This window comes from Bison bison, unplaced genomic scaffold, assembly GCF_000754665.1.
Source record: "Bison bison bison isolate TAMUID 2011002044 unplaced genomic scaffold, Bison_UMD1.0 scf7180017864063, whole genome shotgun sequence".
NCBI lineage: Eukaryota > Metazoa > Chordata > Mammalia > Artiodactyla > Bovidae > Bison > Bison bison.
Genome location: NW_011494635.1, coordinates 14,059,588 through 14,079,492, shown reverse-complemented (window position 1 = coordinate 14,079,492; position 19,905 = coordinate 14,059,588). Strand labels below are relative to the sequence as shown.

Below are 19,905 nucleotides of genomic sequence, written 5' to 3'. Positions count from 1 at the left end.
GCGGGGAAATCCCTCCATCTCCCCGCCCCGCGCCCGGGGAGGGGAGGGGACAGCGCTTGCGGACCCGCTTTCTCCGAGGGAGCGCCCAGGAGGCTGGCGCGCACTGAGTGGCCGGGACGGCCGCTGCTTGCACTCCTGCAGTCGCCGGGTGCCGTTAGGCGCGCGGAGCTAGGACGCCCGGCAGCCTCGGCGGGATCGGATCCCCGGCGGTGAGGGCGCCCGCTGACTGCGCGCCCTTATGTTCCCTGCTCAGGACGCTCTGCCCCGCGGCGGGCTGAACCTGAAGGAGGAGCCGCTGCTGCCCGCGGGCCTGGGCTCGGTGCGCTCCTGGATGCAGGGCGCGGGCATCCTGGACGCCAGTACCGCGGCGCAGAGGTAAGCGTTCGGACGCGACTCGGCGCGCTCCGGTTGGACGGCTCCGTGCCGCCTTCGCTCAGCTTGCTGAACTGCTGGGGCGAGGGGCTGGACGGAGCCCTAACTCTGCACTGTCCCAGCAAGCTCTTGCGCCCACCCTGCCCTGAGCGCCTGTGCTTCTTCCAGAGCATGGGGGAGGGGGCAGCCGGGGCGGGGCTTCTGCCTCCACTCCTGGATGTCCCGACTCTGATTTCTGACTATCGCTCGCGTGCCCAGTGGTCCATGGCTCAAGAGGAGGAATTCTCCCGGCTCTCCGCAGTCCCCCAGCAACCAGTCGTCAAGGAATTGCTGACCCTTCCTTCTCAGGCAGCTTAAGTGCCCCTCCTTGTCCAGTTCCACGGATCTCTGCCAGGAAAGGCACAAAACCCAGCCACCTTACTGCTTTCTATAATCCCTCAGAGTTGGAGGATGGGGGTGTGCGGGAGCCGGCGAAGCGGCTGCAGGCTGAAGAGTGGGGAAGACATGAGGTGGGCAATCGGCTTGGTGGAATGATCAGGACTGAGGATGGGGCAGGTTCGCCAGGTGTTTTTCTAGTGGGTCCTACCCAAGGCAAGGGGTCCCTAGGAACCCAGCGCCCACGCCCATCTCCTCTGACTCCTCTGCAGGAGTCTGCGCAGGAGCCTGGGTGGGGGATGGACTCCTGGATTTAGAAAGGAAGTATAAAGGTTTATGGACCCGCCCCCCCCCAACACCTGGGCTCCGGGCTTTTTGTATCCTCAGTTGTGAACAAGGGGAGGGGACGTTGGACATCCTACTTGGAGATCTCAGTGGCTGGGACTAAGGAGGTGGTGCCTCTGCAGACACCTGCGGCACATGGGAGCTGAACTTTCCAGAGGTCTGAGCAACTGCTTGTCCAGCCGCTGGAAAGGATTCTGCTGGGAGGTTTCAGGGCAGACCAGATCTGAACGGCAGCCACACATTCACATCCCCAGTCCTGTTCAGGGGATACCACCTCACCACCAACCCCTACCTAACCTCTTAACAGACACACACTTTGTTTCATGTTCAAACTGAATGGTGTTCCTGCGCTCCTGTCCTTTCATGACTGTCCAGAGGGAGCACTGGGGCTTCTCTCCCGAGCTCACCTCTTCGGGAAGAGAAGGGATCTTGTCTTTGAATCAATTTCCATACTTTCGCTCATGATATAACTATATTCCAGGGAAAAAAATGAAAATAGAAAACAAAAACCCCTCTCTCTAATACAACAAACTGTCAATATTTTAATGTATTTCCTTCCCATTGACATATTTTTTTTTCTTGTGTTATACATACAGTTCTGTATCCTGCTTGTTTTTCTGTTGGTTCTGGTTTTTCATTTAACTTGTGGTGGTTTAATCACTAAGTCATGTCCGACTCTTGTGACCCCATGGACTGTTAGCCTGCCAGGTTCTTCTGTCCATGGGATTCTCCTGGCAAGAATACTGGAGTGGGTTGCTGTTTCCTTCTCCAGGGGATCTTCCTGACCCAGGAATTGAACCCAGGTCTCCTGCATTGCAGTCAGAGTCTTTACCGACTAAGCTATGAGGAAAGCCCTCATTTAATTTGAGGGGGTCAATTTCTTTGTCTTTTTCTCCATCACTGGCTGTGTGGTGAGAGCTCCTTGTAGGAGTGGATGGAGGGTTCCATTAGGGCCTCAGGGTTTATGGTTCCTATTTGTCTCTGACCTTCCCCTCTGACCCTGCCAGCAGGTTTGATTAGGAGGAAGCCCTTGTATCCTGTGCAGGTTCAGGAAGTGTGGAGATGAGGCTCTTCCCACAAGATGGAGCATTAGCAGTGTTGTCTGCACATAGGAAAGAGATCTTGAGTAAGGGGGACGTGTCCAGTCTGAGTCCTCAGGGCTACATCACCAGGACTAAGAATGCCCACCCTCCCACCCCCAATTTGGAGAGAGGCATTTCTTCAGGCCTGACTGCTTATCTCTAAGTCCTGAGACTTCTCTGTCTCAGAACACGGATTGGGAGTCCCCACACCTTTGGTTGCCTCTGGGCTCCAAGGAGAGCAGGTTGGGGGGATACTCCTTTCTTACTCTTCCTGCGGTGCCATCATCTCACCGGTTGGCTCTTGATCCTTCTTCAGTCCTCTTTTGGGTCTTTTCATCCTAAAACCACAATGACAGAAATTCCTTTCCCTGCCCTGACCTTCTTCCACCTCCACAGGCTCCGCTCCCTCTGTCTCAGAAGAACTTGCCCTGGAACATTCCCTGCAAGGCTGCCTGAGGTCTGACAGCTGTCTTTGCTGTGTTCTATGCCTTCACCCCATAGCCACCTGTTTGTCAGGGCTTCTGGATGGTCCCTCCATATCCTATTCCGAATCCCAGCGCCCACGGCCAGCTCTTAACCATGACACATACTCAACACAAAGATGTGCCCTCCAAGACTTTCCTCCCTGGCCTGAAGTTAACCTACCCAGTGTATCACTTCAGCCTGCCAGTCCACTGCCCTAGCCTCTCACCACATGCCCCCGCCCCCCAAAGCATCTGCCACACAGGGGGCCAAAGAAGATTTCCAAAGAACTTTTCTCTGATCGTGTCCCTCCCCAATTAAAAACTTCAGTGACCGCCCCCCGCCTCCCCAATTCCTCCCAGACACTGAGCATTCAAGGCCCGTCACAGTCCGATTCGATCCCAAGCTTCCTCTCAGCCTCTGTGTGACACTCGGCATTCAACAATGTCTCCTGAAACAGTTCCTTTCCTCCCAGGACCCATTCACACACTGGATAACATTTTACAACCTCTGGGACCCTCCCCCTAGCACCTGCTCTCTCTGTGCTCTCTCACTCAGCCAAAGGGAGTAGTTCTGGGTACTGTCTAAGGATGCTTGTCACAGGCCAAAGTCAGCTGTGCCCTGCTGTCCTGGACTTCCTTGCCCAGCCAGCCTACACCTTCCTTTAGGGCCTGGATGGTGGTCCTCGGCACCAGGCTTGAGCAGTCAGTGGGGTAACGAGTATCTGCTAAAGGAAGCAGGAGTGTGTGTTAGAAGGTTACCAAGTCTGTTTTGGTTAGACTCCCCTGTTCACATTGATGGTCCACCTGATCGCAGGAACCAGGCACTGAAACAGCTACTGCTGCCCAGCTTTGCAGCACCAAGGTTTTTCAGAAGGAGGAGAAGGCCCAGAGCCTGCTAAGATCAGTAAGGGAAGATCTGCCAACAGGAAGGAAAGTTCTGGGTGAAAGAGAGGTAGGAGAAAAGAGAGGCTGCGTACCATACCCTGGAGGTGATAGGGAAGGCTGGAGCATTGGGCTGGCAGGGTCTTCCCAGTGGGGAACTCTGCCCAAGAATCCCTGGCTGTTGCCATGACCATCCATCCCCTGGTCCAACAGGACTTTATCTCAGAGACCCATACCCCAGCCCTAGCCCACCTTCTCTGGACTCCACAAGCTCTTGCTGGGGTGCCCAGCACAGAAGCAATTCAGTTCTCCTCTCCTGATATGACTCCCAGCCTGGGTAGACTCCTGGAGGACCAAGGCTAGCCCTCCCCCGTGAGCTGGTCCCAGAACACTAGCAGCGCCCTGAAAGGGAAGCCAACTGGGGCTGCCTTTCCTGTAAGTAGCTGCAGGCTAGCCTCCCTGCTAGGAAATGCTTTTGTTTGCTTTAATAATTAATAGCCATTCCTCAGCCTGGGACCTGGCAGGCAGGCCTGTGGGTGGGTGGCGAGGGGGTGGGCAGAGAGAAGCAGGGTGGACTGTCTTTAGGTAGAAGCAAGAGCAAGAGGAAGCATGGGAGAGCTAGCTAGTGAGTTTTGTTCCCAACTCTCCTCCCCCGGTCCAGGGGCCTTGGGGCTGAGAGAATTTCCTGGGGCAGATAAGCAGAGGCCCTCTGGGATAGTGGGAGTAGGGGATATGAAGCAGCCCCAAAGCATCATCTCTACCTGGCCCTTCTAGACACAGGTCCTGGGCAGCTGCCTCTAGGCACCGGGTCCTCCTTCTGCCTGTACTGTCCTAGGCTCAGGGCAGGGCTAGGCCAATAGATCTTGGCTGAGGCCAGGAATGCCAGGCCCAGCCTGATGATTATCAGCAGTCACAGGGACCCAAGGGACGCCTGCAGGGAGAGCTGGGGCCTGTGAAATGCTTGGAGGAAGAGAGGCACCAGAGGAGAGGAAAGGGAGACTTATGTAGTCATGCTAAGATGGGGGAAAGAAGAGCTGGATTTAGCAGAGACCTTAGGGAAGCTGAGACAAAGGATGAGATGCAGAAGATATACAGTTTTACTCCTTCCGCCTCTTGGGTGGAGGGGGATTAAAAAGGAGCCTCCCTTCCCTGCTAATGACCTCAGGACTTCTCTCCATCACCCAGCATCCCAGATGCCAAGATGGATCAGGCCCAAGCCAAGGCACTGCTCAGAACTTTGGGCTGCCAAGGCAGGCAAGAGTTAGGATTTGGTAGAGGATGGGTAGGTGGGGAGACGGAAGGCCTGAGGGTGCCTCTGGGGAAGGGCCAGAGCTTCATTCTCAGCCACTGTCTGTGGGGTTTGGATGTTTGTTTTAAAATGCTCCTGCTAATAAAAAGCTGGCTTAAAACTCAACACTCAAAAAATGAAGATCATGGCATCTGGTCCCATCACTTCATGGTAAATAGATGGGGAAACAATGGAAACAGTGACAGACTTTATTTTCTTGCGCTCCAAAATACTGCAGATGGTGACTACAACCATGAAATTAAAAGACCCTTGCTCCTTGGAAGAAAACCTATGACCAACCTAGACAGCATATTAAAAAGCAGAGACATTACTTTGCCAACAAAGGTCCATCTACTCAAAGCTATGGTTTTTCCAGTAGATATGTACAAATGTGAGAGTTGGACTACAAAGAAGGCTGAGTGTGGAAGAATTGTTGCTTTTGAACTGTGGTGTTGGAGAAGACTCTTGAGAGTCCCTTGGACTGCAAGAAGATCAAATCAGTCAATCCTAAACAAAATCAACCCTGAATATTCATTGGAAGGACTGGTGCTGAAGCTGAAACTCCAATAATTTGGCCACCTGATGTGAAGAATCAACTCATTGGAAAAGACCCTGATTCTGGGAAAGATTGAAGGCAGGAGGAGACGACAGAGGATGAAATGGTTGGATGGCCTCACTGACTCAATGGACATGAGTTTGAGCAAGTTCCAGGAGTTGGTGATGGACAGGGAGGCCTGGCGTGTTGCAGTTCATGGGGTCATAAAGAGTTGGACAGGACTGAGCAACTGAACTGAATAATTAGCATGTAATCAAGGCTGTAAAGGCATATGAACTGCCTTCTGAGTTGAGAGCAGAGACTGACTGTGAAGGAAGTATCATCTGTCCTAGACAGCTTTGGCAAGGTCCAGCTGCTATGAGAAGGGCCCTGGGGCATCCTGTTTCACCTCGAAAAGGAGCATCTCCAGGGACCCCTGGGTGCCCAAGCAATAGCAACCAGACAACTCTGCAGCCTCCAGGTTTGCATCCCCCTGTACTCCGAAGCACAGGTTACCTGAGTGACTCAGGCTGGAAAGATCAGGTTGCTCTCGGTGTCACCTTTAACCTGGATTCCCAGGGAAGTACTAAGGAAGCCCACACACGCCCGTGCTTGGATGTCCTCCAGCCAAAAAACAGCTGTGTTCCCCGAACTTTTCTGTCACAGTCTCCTTTAATTTGGGGGCTATTTCAGAACAGGAAATAGGAAGGGGATGACTTGGCCCTGGTGGATATATGAAAATGAGCACTTTCTCCTCCCATATCCCAGCTCTCTAGTACAGGAGCAAAGAACTCACCACCTCAGCACACTCTGGGATTGATAGGAAAGTGTTTTGAATATTTGGTTGAAAACAATCTTTTTAAGAAAGCAAATGAAAGTGACTCAGTTGTGTTCGACTCTTTGCGACCCCATGGACTATACAGTCCATGGAATTCTCTAGGCCAGAATATAGGAGTGGGTAGCCTTTCCCTTCTCCAGGGGATATTTCCAACCCAGGGATTGAACCCAGGTCTCCTGCACTGCAGGTGGCTTCGTTACCAGCTGAGCCACAAGGGGAGCTCTTAAGAAAGCAAGGAGATGCGTAAATCATTTTGGAATCCTACAAAAGTGGTTAATGTGGCTGTTTTCGTCACTCAGCCGCATTTATCCAGAAAAGGCGCACATATAGCATGCTCTGTACACTAATCATGCTAAGTGAATGAGACGTTTCTGAATTATAGGCTCCAGCAGCTCACAAACCAGGTGAGGCATCTGCCAGGCTGCACTCAGGTGGAGCTCTGCTGGCTTCCGTCACACCGCAGGCCCTTGGATGGCTGGGAATTGCTACCCCACCCATGTCCCCTAGGGACCCTTAGGAAAGGGTCTGCTTCCTCTGCCAGCATTTGCCTCCTAAGACTTTCTTAGACCACCAGAGTCTGCTCTGCACACCTGCACACCAGGCCAATCCCGCTGAGAAATGACACCCCAGAGGCCCTCAGCCGGTGACTGATGGCATTGGTGGATAAAAACCTCAACTTCCATGCCCAGCCCTCTGACGGGGTAGCTGAAGCACAAGTTCTAGGCTTGTTTCCAGGGCTCCCTGGGGACTGAGCTGCAGCTGCCCACAGTGGTACCTCCCGGCTGATGCACCCAATAGGACTGCCTTTCCTTCTCTGGTCACTCCCCACCCCCACCAGGGTTTCCGCATAAAGTATTTGCACTGGAATCTTTGTCTCAGGTTCTGCTTCTGGGGAAACCCAGATAAAACACTTGCCTCTCCAGACCTCCCAGGCTCTCCTGCCTCACTTCTTTCTTCTAGAGAACAGACTCCTATCAGTAGACACCCTTTCAGTTTCTCCCCACACTCCAGTGAGGGTCTTGGGCAATCCCACTTTGGAGACCACAGAATCAGGGACCTTGGCCTTCATTCACATCCCTGCCTCTAAGCTAGTGTAGGAGCACACGTCTGCTTCCAAGGGGCCCCAGCAGGCCTCTCAGACCTCTCCATGCCCTGGGTCTATCATCTGAGTTATTTGAGCGTATGTCTATATTTCTTTCTTTCCATTCTTTAATCTTGGTTTGTTTGCTTGTAACAAGAGCATTAGCTCCTCCCAAGGGGAGAAGAACAACAGTCTTCCCCTCCCTCCGTCTTCCTTTGGGGCTTGCAGCTCTGCTCAGGGATGCTGATTGGTCATCTGCTGCATGGGCAGGGAGGCAGTGCAGCTGCCTGGGGGAACCAGGAGAAGGAAGGCACAGTCTAGACTGACCTGCATCCTGTACTTAGCCGCTGTGCTAATCCTCAGGTCATTCTCTGTGTTCATAGGAAATGTGAGGATATTTCTGTTGTTTGTTTTTTAAGGGATGACACATAGGCTTCCTTACTTTTTTTTTTTTTTAATTGCATTTATTTGTTTGTTTTTTACCTGCTCTATATCTTTGTTGCTGCTCATGGGCTTTCTCTATTTGCGACAAGCGGGGACTCCTCTCTAGTTGCAGTGCTCAGGCTTCTCTTTGCGATGGCTTCTCTCGTTGCGGAGCACAGACTCTAGAGTGCACGGACTTCCATAGTTGCAGCACATGGGCTTAGTAGTTGTGACGCACAGGCTGAGTTGCTCCATGGCATGTGGGATCTTCCTGGACCAAGGACTGAACCCATGTTCCCTGCATTTACAGGCAGATGCTTTACCACTGGAACACCGGGAAAGTCCCACAAGGATTTCTTTAAACCAAAGCCCTTTCTATTTCACCTTGGTCTCACTTGTCCTGCAGGGGTATGAACAGAGTAAACTGGAGACATTTGCAGACCAGGAGCAGTCCTGGGCGTGCAAGCAGGGGTCTTGCCCATTCTGCCGTCCTCTCTTGGTCTGCTGGGGTCACTCATATTTTTCTGCTGCCATTCGTGATAGTAATCCCTGTCCCAGAACTGTAAGCTATCCACCTTGTCCCATTGCTTTGCCTGGATGTGTGTGACTGTGTGTGTGCCTTAGTGCCTCCACTAAGTGAAGTGGAGCATGGAGGGTGATGCTGGGCTACCTCAAGGGAAGTGGGATTGAGCCTGATCCCACAGTGGGGTAGGTCAGTGCAGCCCCTCAATGGATACAGACCCCAGGCAGGGGTACCTGCTCCCTTCCCTCTTGAGTCCCCCCAACCTCTCTCCCTGGGAATCCCCTCCTGCTGAGAGGGCAGGCCCTGTGAAGCAAGCTTGGCTTGGGGCTTAGGGCAGACTTCCCAGCTCTGGTCCTTAGGAGCTTGGCAGGAGCCAGCAGGCAGCCGGGACCCAGGACTGACTGGTATTTGCCAAGAGGGATGGATGGGAGAGGAGGCTTAGCATCAATGATTGACTCTTGGCCTGGGAACTGCAGGAGTAGCTGTGTAGATAGGGTATGTTGTGTAGACATGAGATTGTGTTCTTGCTCAGCCTCCACCCCTGTTATTGTAAGACCTCTTTCTTTCTCTGCCCCTTCTTTTTACTGTCTGAGAACCTTCCAGCACCTTTTCTGGGCCAGATGATGGAATAAAGGGTAGAGTGATCTGGGATGGCTTCACAGTCCACCCCCTTCTGGCCTTATGTCCCCCTAGGTGGTCCTGGAACCTCTCTTGAAGCTGGTCCTGGGTGGGAGAGGGGGCAGAGGAAGGAGTCAGGGTTACTGCCACCTTTAGTATATTCATTAACAGTAATCGGACCTGCTGCGATCAAAGTTCTTCAGGCTTCTCTGCCTCCTGGCAAGTGGAAAACAGGACAGTCAAGGCCTGGACATGAAGCCTGAGGCAGAGGAGAAGGGAGGGACCCTGGAGGAGGGAGGAGGATGATCCTGGAGGAAAGAACATGTAGAAATAACTTTTGGTGGGGAAGAGAAGGTGTTGGTGGCCCCCCTCATCTTGACCAGCCTCTCACGTCCGTATGCTGGGCCTTCCCTGCCTGCAGCATCTTCTAAGTCCTGCCTGACTTCAGAGCCTCCTGGTGGCCTTTAGTCATGTTTCCCAAACCACATCCCCCAAGCAAGACCTGTCACTTTTGCCTCCAAAATCAGCATTTCATATGGACCACTGAGGCTCCCAAGCAGGCTTTCAGGAGGAGGAACAATTTTCATTCTATTGGTTATATATTTACTGTAATCTATATAAGTAAAACGGAGAAGGCAATGGCACCCCACTCCAGTACTCTTGCCTGGAAAATCCCATGGATGGAGGAGCCTGGTAGGCTGTAGTCCATGGGGTCGCTAAGAGTTGGGCACTACTGAGCGACTTCACTTTCACTTTTCACTTTCATGCATTGGAGAAGGCAATGGCAACCCACTCCAGTGTTCTTGCCTGGAGAATCCCAGGGATGGGGGAGCCTGGTGGTCTGCCGTCTACGGGGTCACACAGAGTCGGACACGACTGAAGTGACTTAGCAGCATATAAGTAAAAATACAACAAGCTTCTGAAGGCCATGACATTTCAGATATTATAGCTTTGCATGAAGCCAAGTAAGGATAAGTTGATTTACAATTATATGAAGAAAAATAGTAAGCACTGTTGAGTATGGCAGAGGCCGTCACATGGCATGTCCAGGACGGACTCTGGTCTAAATGGCTCTCAAAGCAGTTCCACCATCCTCACCTCTGCATCCCTGCAGTGGCCTCTTGCTATCAGCACCCTCGGCACTCCCTGCCTGCAGCATCTTCTAAGCCCTGCCTAACTTCAGAACCTCTTGGAGGCCTTTAGTCATGTCTCCCAAACCACATGCCTCCACCAAAATGCTCCGTAGTCAAGTAAGCATGGTATGTTGGTAATCTATTGCCACGTTAAAAAAAAAAAAAGTTATTCCCAAACTCGGTGACATAAAACAACATTCATTATTTCACACAGTTTCTTAAAATTAGAAAGCAGGGAGCAGTGTAGCTGGGTAGTTCTGGCTCAGGGTTTCTTATGAGGCTTCAGTCATCTGAAGGCTGGCCGAGGGCTGGTGGATCTCGCCCAGCTGATCAGTTAGTGCCGGCTGTTGGCAGGAGGGTTCGGTTCTTCTCCATGTGGACCTTCCGGAGGACTGCTTGAGTATCCTCACAACATGACAGCCAGCTTTGCCCAAGTCACTGATTGTTTAGGGCAGGAGCCATGTATCTTGTATGACCTAACCTTGGAAATCATATGTTCTCACTTGTGCCAGATTCTATTGGCCATAGAGACCAATCCTGACAGTGTGTAGCAGGGACTGTGCAAGGACCTGAGCTCCAGGAGGCAGGGGTCATGGGAACCAGCTTGGAGGCTGGTTGCCACACGTGGGGACCACTGGCCTGAGCGAGTCAAAGACAGTCCCTTCCTGGAGGGTGCCCCATGGACGCCCCCCCCACACACACTCATGAGTACTCCATGAAGCCGCATCTCCCAGCAGTTATGGCTATAGCACTCCTTCATAGAACGAAGATCTGGAGCCATGAGAGAGCTAAAGAAAACATTTTGGAAGATCTTGACCCAGAGAAGAAAGTCTACACTCCATGGCCTGGTTTTTGTATGCCTACATAGTCTGGCACTTTCAATACAAACCTTTTCTCTCCTCACTTCACACTTTGAAACCTGTGATCCAGTGACACTCACACCTACAGCCATTTCTTATGCTATTAGTTCTGCCCTTGTGCCTCCGGCCCTTGTCGAGCTCCTATTCATTCCTCAAAGACCAGAGGGAATGCAACCATCTCTGTGAAGTCTTCCCTTCATCTCACACAGAATTAATTTTTTCTTCCTTTAGTTTTATTGTTTTTTATGTAGGCACATCTCTTAGGGGGGACTCACCACTCTGTCTCGTGTTAAGTAAGCTCTCTGAATCTGTCTTCTCTCCCCTTCCAGGTGTTTCAGTCTGGCCCCACATGGTGCCATGTGGCCAGTGCTTAATACATCACCGGGGCTCAGGAAATATTTGGTAAATAGGGCCTTGGTTCTCCTACTTGTGCTCCAACCCTGGCTTTGTTTCTGGGGCTGGTTTCTGATGAGCCAGGAGAAAGCAAGACCAGATCACAAGATGCTTCTGCCCAAAGGAGCCAGTGGTATCCTTCTTAAAGTGTGGAGGCAGGTTCCCCTACACCTGAGGAGGACTCTTCCACCTTTAGCCATAGCCCAGAGTCCAGGCTGGGCAGTCTAGTGCCCTGAGCCAGTTCAGTGTCTCTGAGTATCTGACGGACTTCATCATCTCCCAGGCAATGCCATAGGCTCGTGCGCACAGCTATGAACTGGGTACAGTGAGATATTCATTCCCAAACCACCCAGCTGCCCCTTGAGGCCCTAAAGGGCAGTCACAGGAGCCTCAGGTCAGTAAGATGTGTTTCTCAGGTCAGTAACATGTGTTCATTTGGTTTTAGGGACCAGCTTCCAAAATGTAGGGTCCAGAGAAAAGTCTAGGAAGGAGTCTGCCAGGGATACCCTCCGATGTGCCACTTATCCCCACGGGAGCAGGTTCGGTGATCTCAGCACTGGGAGACCTCTGTCTGAAACTGAGATGGCCCTGTCAAGGGTGGCATGGGCCCGTCCAGTGTAACTCTTGACATGTCAGAGCCGAGTCCTGGTCAGAGGTGATAGGTGTCTTTCTGAAGGGCACTCACTTCCGGTGGTTTCCAGCAGCTTTCCTCCCCACAGTGGTGTGGGCCTGGCACGAGCACACTTTGAGAAGCAGCCCCCTTCCAACCTCAGGAAATCCAACTTCTTCCACTTCGTGCTGGCCATGTATGACCGGCAGGGGCAGCCGGTGGAGGTGGAGCGCACAGCCTTCATCGACTTTGTGGAGAAGGACCGGGTGAGAGGCTTGTGGGCTCACCGGGCAGGAAGAGGGTGGGGAGGTGGGGGGGTGGTTTCAGGGAACCCCTTCCCACTGGAACAGATGACGGATAGGCTGTGGAGGAGTGGAGAAGGGGGTGGTGAACGGATGGGAGAGGAGAGGGAGGAAGGTTGGGTGGGGAGTGGAGGGGGGGGGGAGTGACTGGAGGATCCCTGGGAGCACCGAGCATCCTCCCTATCTTGTCCCTGCAGGAGCCTGGGGCTGAAAAGACAAACAACGGAATCCATTACCGCCTCCGGCTGGTATATAACAACGGTGAGCGAAGCCCACCACCCATGGGGTACCACAGCACCATGTGACACAGTACCCCACCGTACTCCAGCTGGGAAGGGTGTGGAGTATGTTTAGTCGTCAGAAGCCACAGGAGCTCCCTAAATAACAAATCTCTCCGCCTTCCCACCCTCAGGTCTTCGGACAGAACAGGATCTCTACGTGCGTCTCATTGACTCCATGTCCAAGCAGGTGAGCCAGCCACCATCTCCCCTGAGATCGGAACAAGCATCCTTGTCCCTGCTTCCGTATCCCCCGTGCGCTTCATCCTCACCAATCTAGCTCCCCACAGTCCACAGGAGGAGGATGTGTGGCTTTTGTCCTCTAGACAAGAAAAAGACATTTTCACAAAGACTTTGCTCTTGGGTCCTGTTATCTAGAAATTCAGCCTAGATGGAGATTCAGGTGGGTTTATTGAGGAAGAGGAGAGAAGATCTCAGGAGGGTACCAGGGAGAAGCAAGACAGAGCAGGGGACGCTCAGCAAGGATGTGGTGTCAGCTGGAGTCTAGCTTCAGCCTGATCCTCAGGCTAGAGTAGGAATGTCACCGAGTTGTTGCCCCTTGAGGCAAGGAGGCCAAGATTCTGTCCCCTGTATTGGTTAGTTACTGGCTGGGGACCACTCCCAAGGGAAGTGTGTAACCTTCCAGGCATTTTCAGGGGAAGCAGCTCCTATCTGCTGAGAGCAGTTCTCAAGAGAAAGACCTTAGCAGCTAACACAGGGATGGATGCCTTGGTCCAGCACTGGGTGGGGCCCCAGAGCTTCCAACACTGGCCCTCAGCACTTGCTGCTTTGAAAAGATGAAAGGAGGAGGCTTGGGGCCAGCCAGAGGAGCGCTGGGCAACTGAAATCTGAGTCAGCCCTCATGCACTGTGCAGCCTTAGGCTTTTCAGAACTCTGTGTCCTGGTAAGGAACAGGGCTGAGTCTCAGATGTGAAAATCAGTGGCCTGAACTGGAGGTGGAGGCTTGGGCATTCCCACACAGACAGGCTTCCAGCAGCCTCCACCCAGTCCCAGGGTAGAGGAAAAAGTCGTGCGTTTCTAGGATGCCTGTGGTCACTATGGTCTGGGAGGCAGACTGGGAAGTGGCAAAGTGGGATTGTATGGCCAACAAGCGTGGAAGAGGTTGGAGACTGTCCACAGAGAAAGAGACCCACAAATGAGGGATGGCTGAGAGGCCCAGACGTTTTAAGTTGGAAGCCAAATGTGTGTTTGGGAAGCTTACTCCTTGCTTCAAGGCCAAGGAGAGGCTGGGGACTGGTTGAGGGGTCGGGGAATGATCCAGCGGTCCCAGAGGAAGCCGCTGACCTGGCCTGCGGAGATGACGGATGGGGAGCGTGGCCGAGGAGCTGGCAGGAGACCCTGGGGGGACGATGCTTGTGAGAACCGTGGAGGCTGGGGCATGTGCCTGGTCTTGGTCAGGGTGATCGGTGGACCTCCCTGCCCCAGGGCAGAACTGGCTCCAGAAAGTGCTGCCTGTGGACAGACAGAATCCATAGACCTCACCCCATTCTTGCCCATTCTGATGGCCGTCCCGATTTGGGAAGCTAGGTTCCCAGCTCCTGCTTTGCACTCCTGGGCCCCCAGAGAGAGTTGGAGGGCATACTCTTCTCTGGGAGGAGGGCCCACCTGCCCCTCACCTGGCCTCGAGAGGAGCCTCCTTCCCCCCAAGCTCGTGCACTTCTTCTTCCCCAGGCCATCATCTATGAAGGGCAGGACAAGAACCCCGAAATGTGCCGTGTGTTGCTCACTCATGAGATCATGTGCAGGTGAGAAGGGCTGGAGCGCTGGCACTGGCCTCTTGGCCCAACCCCCTCCCCACTGATCCCCAGGGAAGCCTGGTAGGGGGAGGTGATGAAGAGTGAGGTCCCTGGGCACAGTGCTGGCTGAGGAGAGGGTCCTTGAGGCCCCATTAGCCTGGCCTGTTTATGTGGCTTCTCCGACTGTTTGTGCAAGAAAGGCCTCCTGCTGCTCCTGGGAAGCTTAACTAATAAAGCTCTGGAGAGGGCTCGCTGGGAGGTGGGGGCAGGGCCTGGGCCTCCTGGATTAGCTCCAGAGCTGAAGGAGGAAACTTTTCTGCCTCTTATGTGACCTTCAGGGAACCCCCTGGGCAGGCAGGATGGGGAAGGAGGAGCACAGCTCTTGGTTCCCCTTCCCCATTACCCCAGGGCTTGGCATTTCTAGGCAAGGGCTCCCCAGGAGGTGTCAGTTGGACAAGGTCGTCCTAGGCAACTCCTCACACATGGAAAAGAAACTAGAGTTCAAAAATCTGGTTGGAACAGTGGCTACTCTTGGGAAGGGCAGTGACCAGGATGGGGCTTCTGGGATGCTGGTCATATGGTATTTCTTGGTCTGGTTACATGGGTGAGCTCATTTTGTGAAAATTCATGTGTTACATGCTTACAATTGGAGCTCTTTGTATAAAAAGGGTACAGAGAGAGTAGATGGTCAGCATTCTATCCTTTCCTGGATCTTAAGGAGCAGCACGCCTTTGGGACAAGGGTTTCCTGGCCAACCTTATCCCCAGGGCTGGGTTCTGGGAGTGAGCCCTTCTGGGCCAGGGATTCCACACTCAGAGACAGGACATCAGCATCCTCACCCTAGAGCCACACATACACACACACGTGCGCGCGCGCACACAAACACACCCCACACTGTAATCTCCCTCTCCTTCTTTCTTCCTTCCCTCCCTCCTCACCTTTCCTTCAGCCGATGCTGTGACCGGAAGAGCTGTGGCAACCGGAATGAGACGCCCTCAGACCCCGTCATCATTGACAGGTACAGGCCAGGGGAGGAGGGCCTGGCAGCTTGCAAGGTCAGGGCAGGCTGGAACCAGCCACAGAGCACAGTGGCTCCCACCACCCTTTGGTGGCTCTGAGCAAGAGAAACGGTCCCCTGAGTGAAGCCCCTGGTGGCAGACTCTCTGAGGCTGGACTTAAGAGTTGTGCTTCCTGAGGGAAGAAGCCAGAGAAGACAGGGTTGGGAGGTGGTAGAGGATGCCACGGCTGGAGGAGCTAACAGGGAGTGGCAGGGAAAGTGGGCTCTGGTCCTGGTGCTTCCTCTAACTTCTCTGTTCATTTCCTTTGTTAGAAAAATAGGGAAATACTTGGTGAGTTTCAGTCATAGGATTGTAGAGGTGATGCATGTGAAAATGCATTTTTCTTTCTGAATAGGAAATATGTATATATGTAAGGTACAAAATTCAAAAGATAACACAGAAGAGTAATTAAGGAAAAATAAGTCTGCCCTACACCTATGTATAACATATTGTACACAATCTTTTGTATTTAATACTTACCTTTTTTATTAATATCTTAGAACGCATTCCATATTGGAACTAAACCCTGCCTTGTTCTCCTTTTAATAGATAAATCATTCACAGTGTACTAAAATTCAAATTTAAAAGGGTTGACAGCAAAGTCTTCCACCTCTGCTTCTGACTCATCCATTGCCCTCCAAATAAGCAAGCATTGTCCCCAGTTTCATGAGTATCCTTCCTGAGCTAGCCTGTGCAAGAAAATGCAGACACAGACAGTCTCCTCATTCTTTTTTTTTGCTACTGCAAAATATTCCATTGTATGGATGGACCGTAATTTCTTTAGTATCTATTGCTGGACATTTTGGCTGTTTTCATTCTTCTTCAGGGATAAAATATGCTGTAGTGAATTACTTTGTCCATGTGTCACTTAGCACGTGTGTGCATTTATATGAAGGATATTACTAGAAGCAGAATTTCTGGGTCAAAGGAGATGTACGTTTGTACTTTTGATAGTTATTGCCAATTTGTCCTCAGTAGCAATTATACCAATTGATATTCATACCAGCTATTTTGAGAATGCCTGTTGCTGTAGTCTAGAGATGCAGAACCAGCAAAGGAGCCTGAGAAGCAGCTGCAGTAAAGTAGGAGGCAAATCAGGGGGGTAGAGTCCCAGAAGTCCAGCTAGAAAAATTTTCCCCAAAGAAGGCTATAGTCAACTGCATCAAGTGCTGCTCATGGAGATGATAAAAAGAATACGAATTAACCATTAGATTTAGCAGTGTGGAGGATATTGGTCACCTCAACAGGAGCTATTTCGGTGGCAAAAGGGGCAGAATTCTGATAGGAGTATGTCTAAGAGAGAATGAGAGGAGACACTAGGGACAGTGACCAGAGGAACTCTGGACTTTCACCCTAAAGGGATCAAAGAAATAGGGTGGTGGCAGGAGCACAGTGTAAGGCTAAGAAAAAATGTAGCTTGTTCAGATGCTACTGACAAAAATCCAGTAGGAAATGGAAAATTACGATGCAAGAGTTAGAAGGGAGAATCGCTGCAGCAGTGTCCTCTGGACAGCAAAGGGCACGGTGTCTCCTGCATAGGTGGAGGACTGGTTTTACCTGGGAGCACAGACAGTTATCCATGGAGACAGCGGGAAGACAGAGAATCTGGGCATGGAAGTGGGTAAATGGATATATCCAACACAGGAGCTTGCGGACGTCCTTTTCTGATTGCTTTGTTTTCTCAGTGAAATAAGAAACAAGGTCAACAGTTGAGGGTGAGGATGGAGAGGGAGACGCTAGGGCATGAAATAGTTGTCCAGGAGAGTGAGGGGACTATGGACATGTTCTGTGATTGCCAAGTGGCACTAAGGGCCCACCTGAGATATGTTCATAAATTTACTTATCTATTTATTTATTTAAAAAATTTACTCACTTTGGGCCTCACCACATAGCTTGTGGGATCTTAGTTCCCCAAGCAGCGCACCGAGTCCTAACCACTGGATTACCAGGGAATTCCCTATGGTCATGAATTTTTTAGTTTGTTCATTTATATTTATTTTTGGTTGCACTGGGTCTTCGTTGCTGCATGCAGGCTTTCTCTAGTTGTGGAGAGCAGGGTCTCCTCTCTCGTGGTGCACAGGCTTCTCATTGCAGTGGCTTCTGTTGTAGACCACGGGCTTTGGTAGTTGCTGCATGCAGCTCAGTAGCTGTGACTTGCTGGCTCTAGAGCATGCAGGCTTCAGCAGTTGTGGCACATGGGCTCAGTAGTTGCGGCGCCCAGGTTTAGTTGTTCCCTTGCATGTGGAATCGCCCCAGACCAGGGATCGAACCCGTGTCCCCTGCATTGGCAGCTGGATTCCTATCCACTGCACCACTAAGGAAGTCCTGTGGCCATAAATTAAGTGAGCAATTTTCCCCAGCTCTGCTGAGCCACAGGAGTGCATGTGCAGAACAGGTGAGTGGTTGCATATAGCCAGAGTTAGACGTTTGCTGTGTGAATACAATGAAAGGAGAGGGCAAGAGAGTAAAAAGTATAAGCAAAGGGTATTTACAAAAACAGAACAAGGAATTTAAGCTCACAAGGGAGAGGAGTATGGCAGAGTGAAGAGAAAGGATGATGAATGGAGCACAGGTTCTGATGGGACCAAAGAATGATTGGAGTTGAGGTACTAGAAGGGGGTGGAGCTGGTGGTAAGGAGTGGTTGCCTGTAGGTAGGATTATTTGGAAGTTGTGTTTATTGGTAATGTGTGGCCAGGGGAGTGTAGAGGCAAGGTCAGTGGAGGAGAGATACAAAAGGAATAGAGAGAAGAATGTATTGGAAGAGTTATGTATTTAGCTTAACACTGAAATCGCCAGGAATTATGATTGATTTTAACAATTCTTTACAGATCCTATAGATCCTAGATACTGATCATTTGCCATAAGTAGTTGCCTAACTATGTTTTCCAAAGTAGTGGTACCATGTTATGTTTCCCACCAGCAGCGTATGAGAGTTGTAATTCCGCTCGTTCTCATCAGCACAAGAATAATCTCTCTTTTTAATGTTACCCATTCTAATAGATGTATAGTCATATCTCATTATGGTTTTAATTTGCATATCCCTAATGACTAATGAAGGAGAAGGCAATGGCACCCCACTCCAGTACTCTTGCCTGGAAAATCCCATGGATGGAGGAGCCTGGTGGGCTGCACTCCATGGGGTCGCTAGGAGTCAGACACGACTGAGCAACTTCACTTTCACTTTTCACTTTCAAGCATTGGAGAAGGAAATGGCAACCCACTGCAGTGTTCTTGCCTGGAGAATCCCAGGGACGGGGGAGCCTGTTGGGCTGCTGTCTTTGGGGTTGCCCAGAGTCGGACACGACTGAAGCAACTTAGCAGCAGCAATGACTAATGATGTTGAACATCTTTCCATGTGCTTATTTGCCATTCGTATTTTTTTTTTTTTTTGGTCAAGTATTTGGGTTATTTTTTTAATTACTGAGTGGGAGTTCTTTATATACTGTGGAAAAAATTAGATAAATATTTTACAAAAAAATTTTTCCCAGACTTCCCCGGTGGTCCAGTGGTTAAGAATCCTCCTGCCAATGCAGGGAACATGAGTTCGATCCCTAGTCTGGGAAGATTCCACATGCTTCAGGGCATCTAAACCCATGCACCACAGCTGCTGAGCCTGTGTGCTGCAAGTAATGAAGCCGGTGCATCCTGGAGCCCGTGTTCGGCAACAGGAAGCCACCGCGGCAAGAAGCCCACACACCGCAACTAGAGAGTAGCCCCTGCTGGCCGCGACTAGAGAAAGCCCATACGCAGCAATGAAAACTCAGAGCAGCCAAAGAGAAGTTAATTTAAAAAAATTTCCCAATCCATAACTAGTCTTTTCATTCTTATCAGTTTTTTAAAAAATTAATTAGTGAATTAATTTTTGGCTGTGCTGGGCCTTCGTTACTGCCCAGGTTTTTCTCTAGTTGCAGCAAGCAGGGGTTCCTCTCTAGCTGGGGTGTGCGGGCTTCTCATTGCGGGGGCTTCTCTTGCTGCAGAGCACGGGCTCTAGGGGGCGTGGCCTTCAGTAGTTGGGGCACGTGGACTCAGTAGTTGAGGTTCTGGGCTCTAGAGCACAGGCTCAGTAGTTGTGGCGCACTAGCTTCGTTGCTCCATGGCATGTGGGATCTTCCTGGATCAGGGATTGAGCCCATGTCTCTTGCATTGGCAGATGGATTCTTTACCACTGAGCCACCAGGGAAGCCCTCTTAACAGTGTTTTTGAAGAACACAAGTTTTTAATTTTGTTAAGGTCCAATTTATACATTTTTCCCTCTGTGTATTGTGTTTTTGTTGTCATAGCTAAAAATCTTCAGCTAGGTCACAGAAAAGTTCCCCCTTCTTCTATAAGTTTTGTAGCTTTGGTATTTTTGTTTAGGTGTAGGATCCACTTTGAGTTAATTTTTGTAGATATGAGAGGTATAGAATCAAGACATTTTGTTGTTTTACTATATATATTCACTCATTCCAGTACTATTTCTTTTAAACTTTGTAAAAAAATCAATTATTTATATGTGGAGTTATTTCTGGACTCTATTCTGTTCCATTGATTCCTTACTCTAGCTTTTATGCTAATTCTACACAGTTTTGATTACTGTTACTTTATAATAATTCTTGAAATAAGGTAATATAAGTCCTCCAACTTTGTTTCTTCATTGCAACTTTTTCCTTTGCATTTCCATATGAATTTGGGCATCAACTTGTTAATT

At 50.8% G+C, this 19,905-nt stretch overlaps 1 protein-coding gene across 1 annotated transcript in view; it reads left to right on the top strand.

Moving 5' to 3' along the window:
- Nucleotides 1–196: 196 nt before the first annotated feature.
- Nucleotides 197–19,905, top strand: part of EBF4 (early B-cell factor 4) — a 56,986-nt gene continuing 37,277 nt past the window's right edge. The window contains 6 exon segments of the mRNA XM_010836634.1: nt 197–375; nt 11,932–12,088; nt 12,322–12,385; nt 12,537–12,592; nt 14,095–14,168; nt 15,109–15,177. Coding sequence (XP_010834936.1) covers nt 239–375; nt 11,932–12,088; nt 12,322–12,385; nt 12,537–12,592; nt 14,095–14,168; nt 15,109–15,177 — 557 coding nt within the window. The 5' untranslated portion in view covers nt 197–238.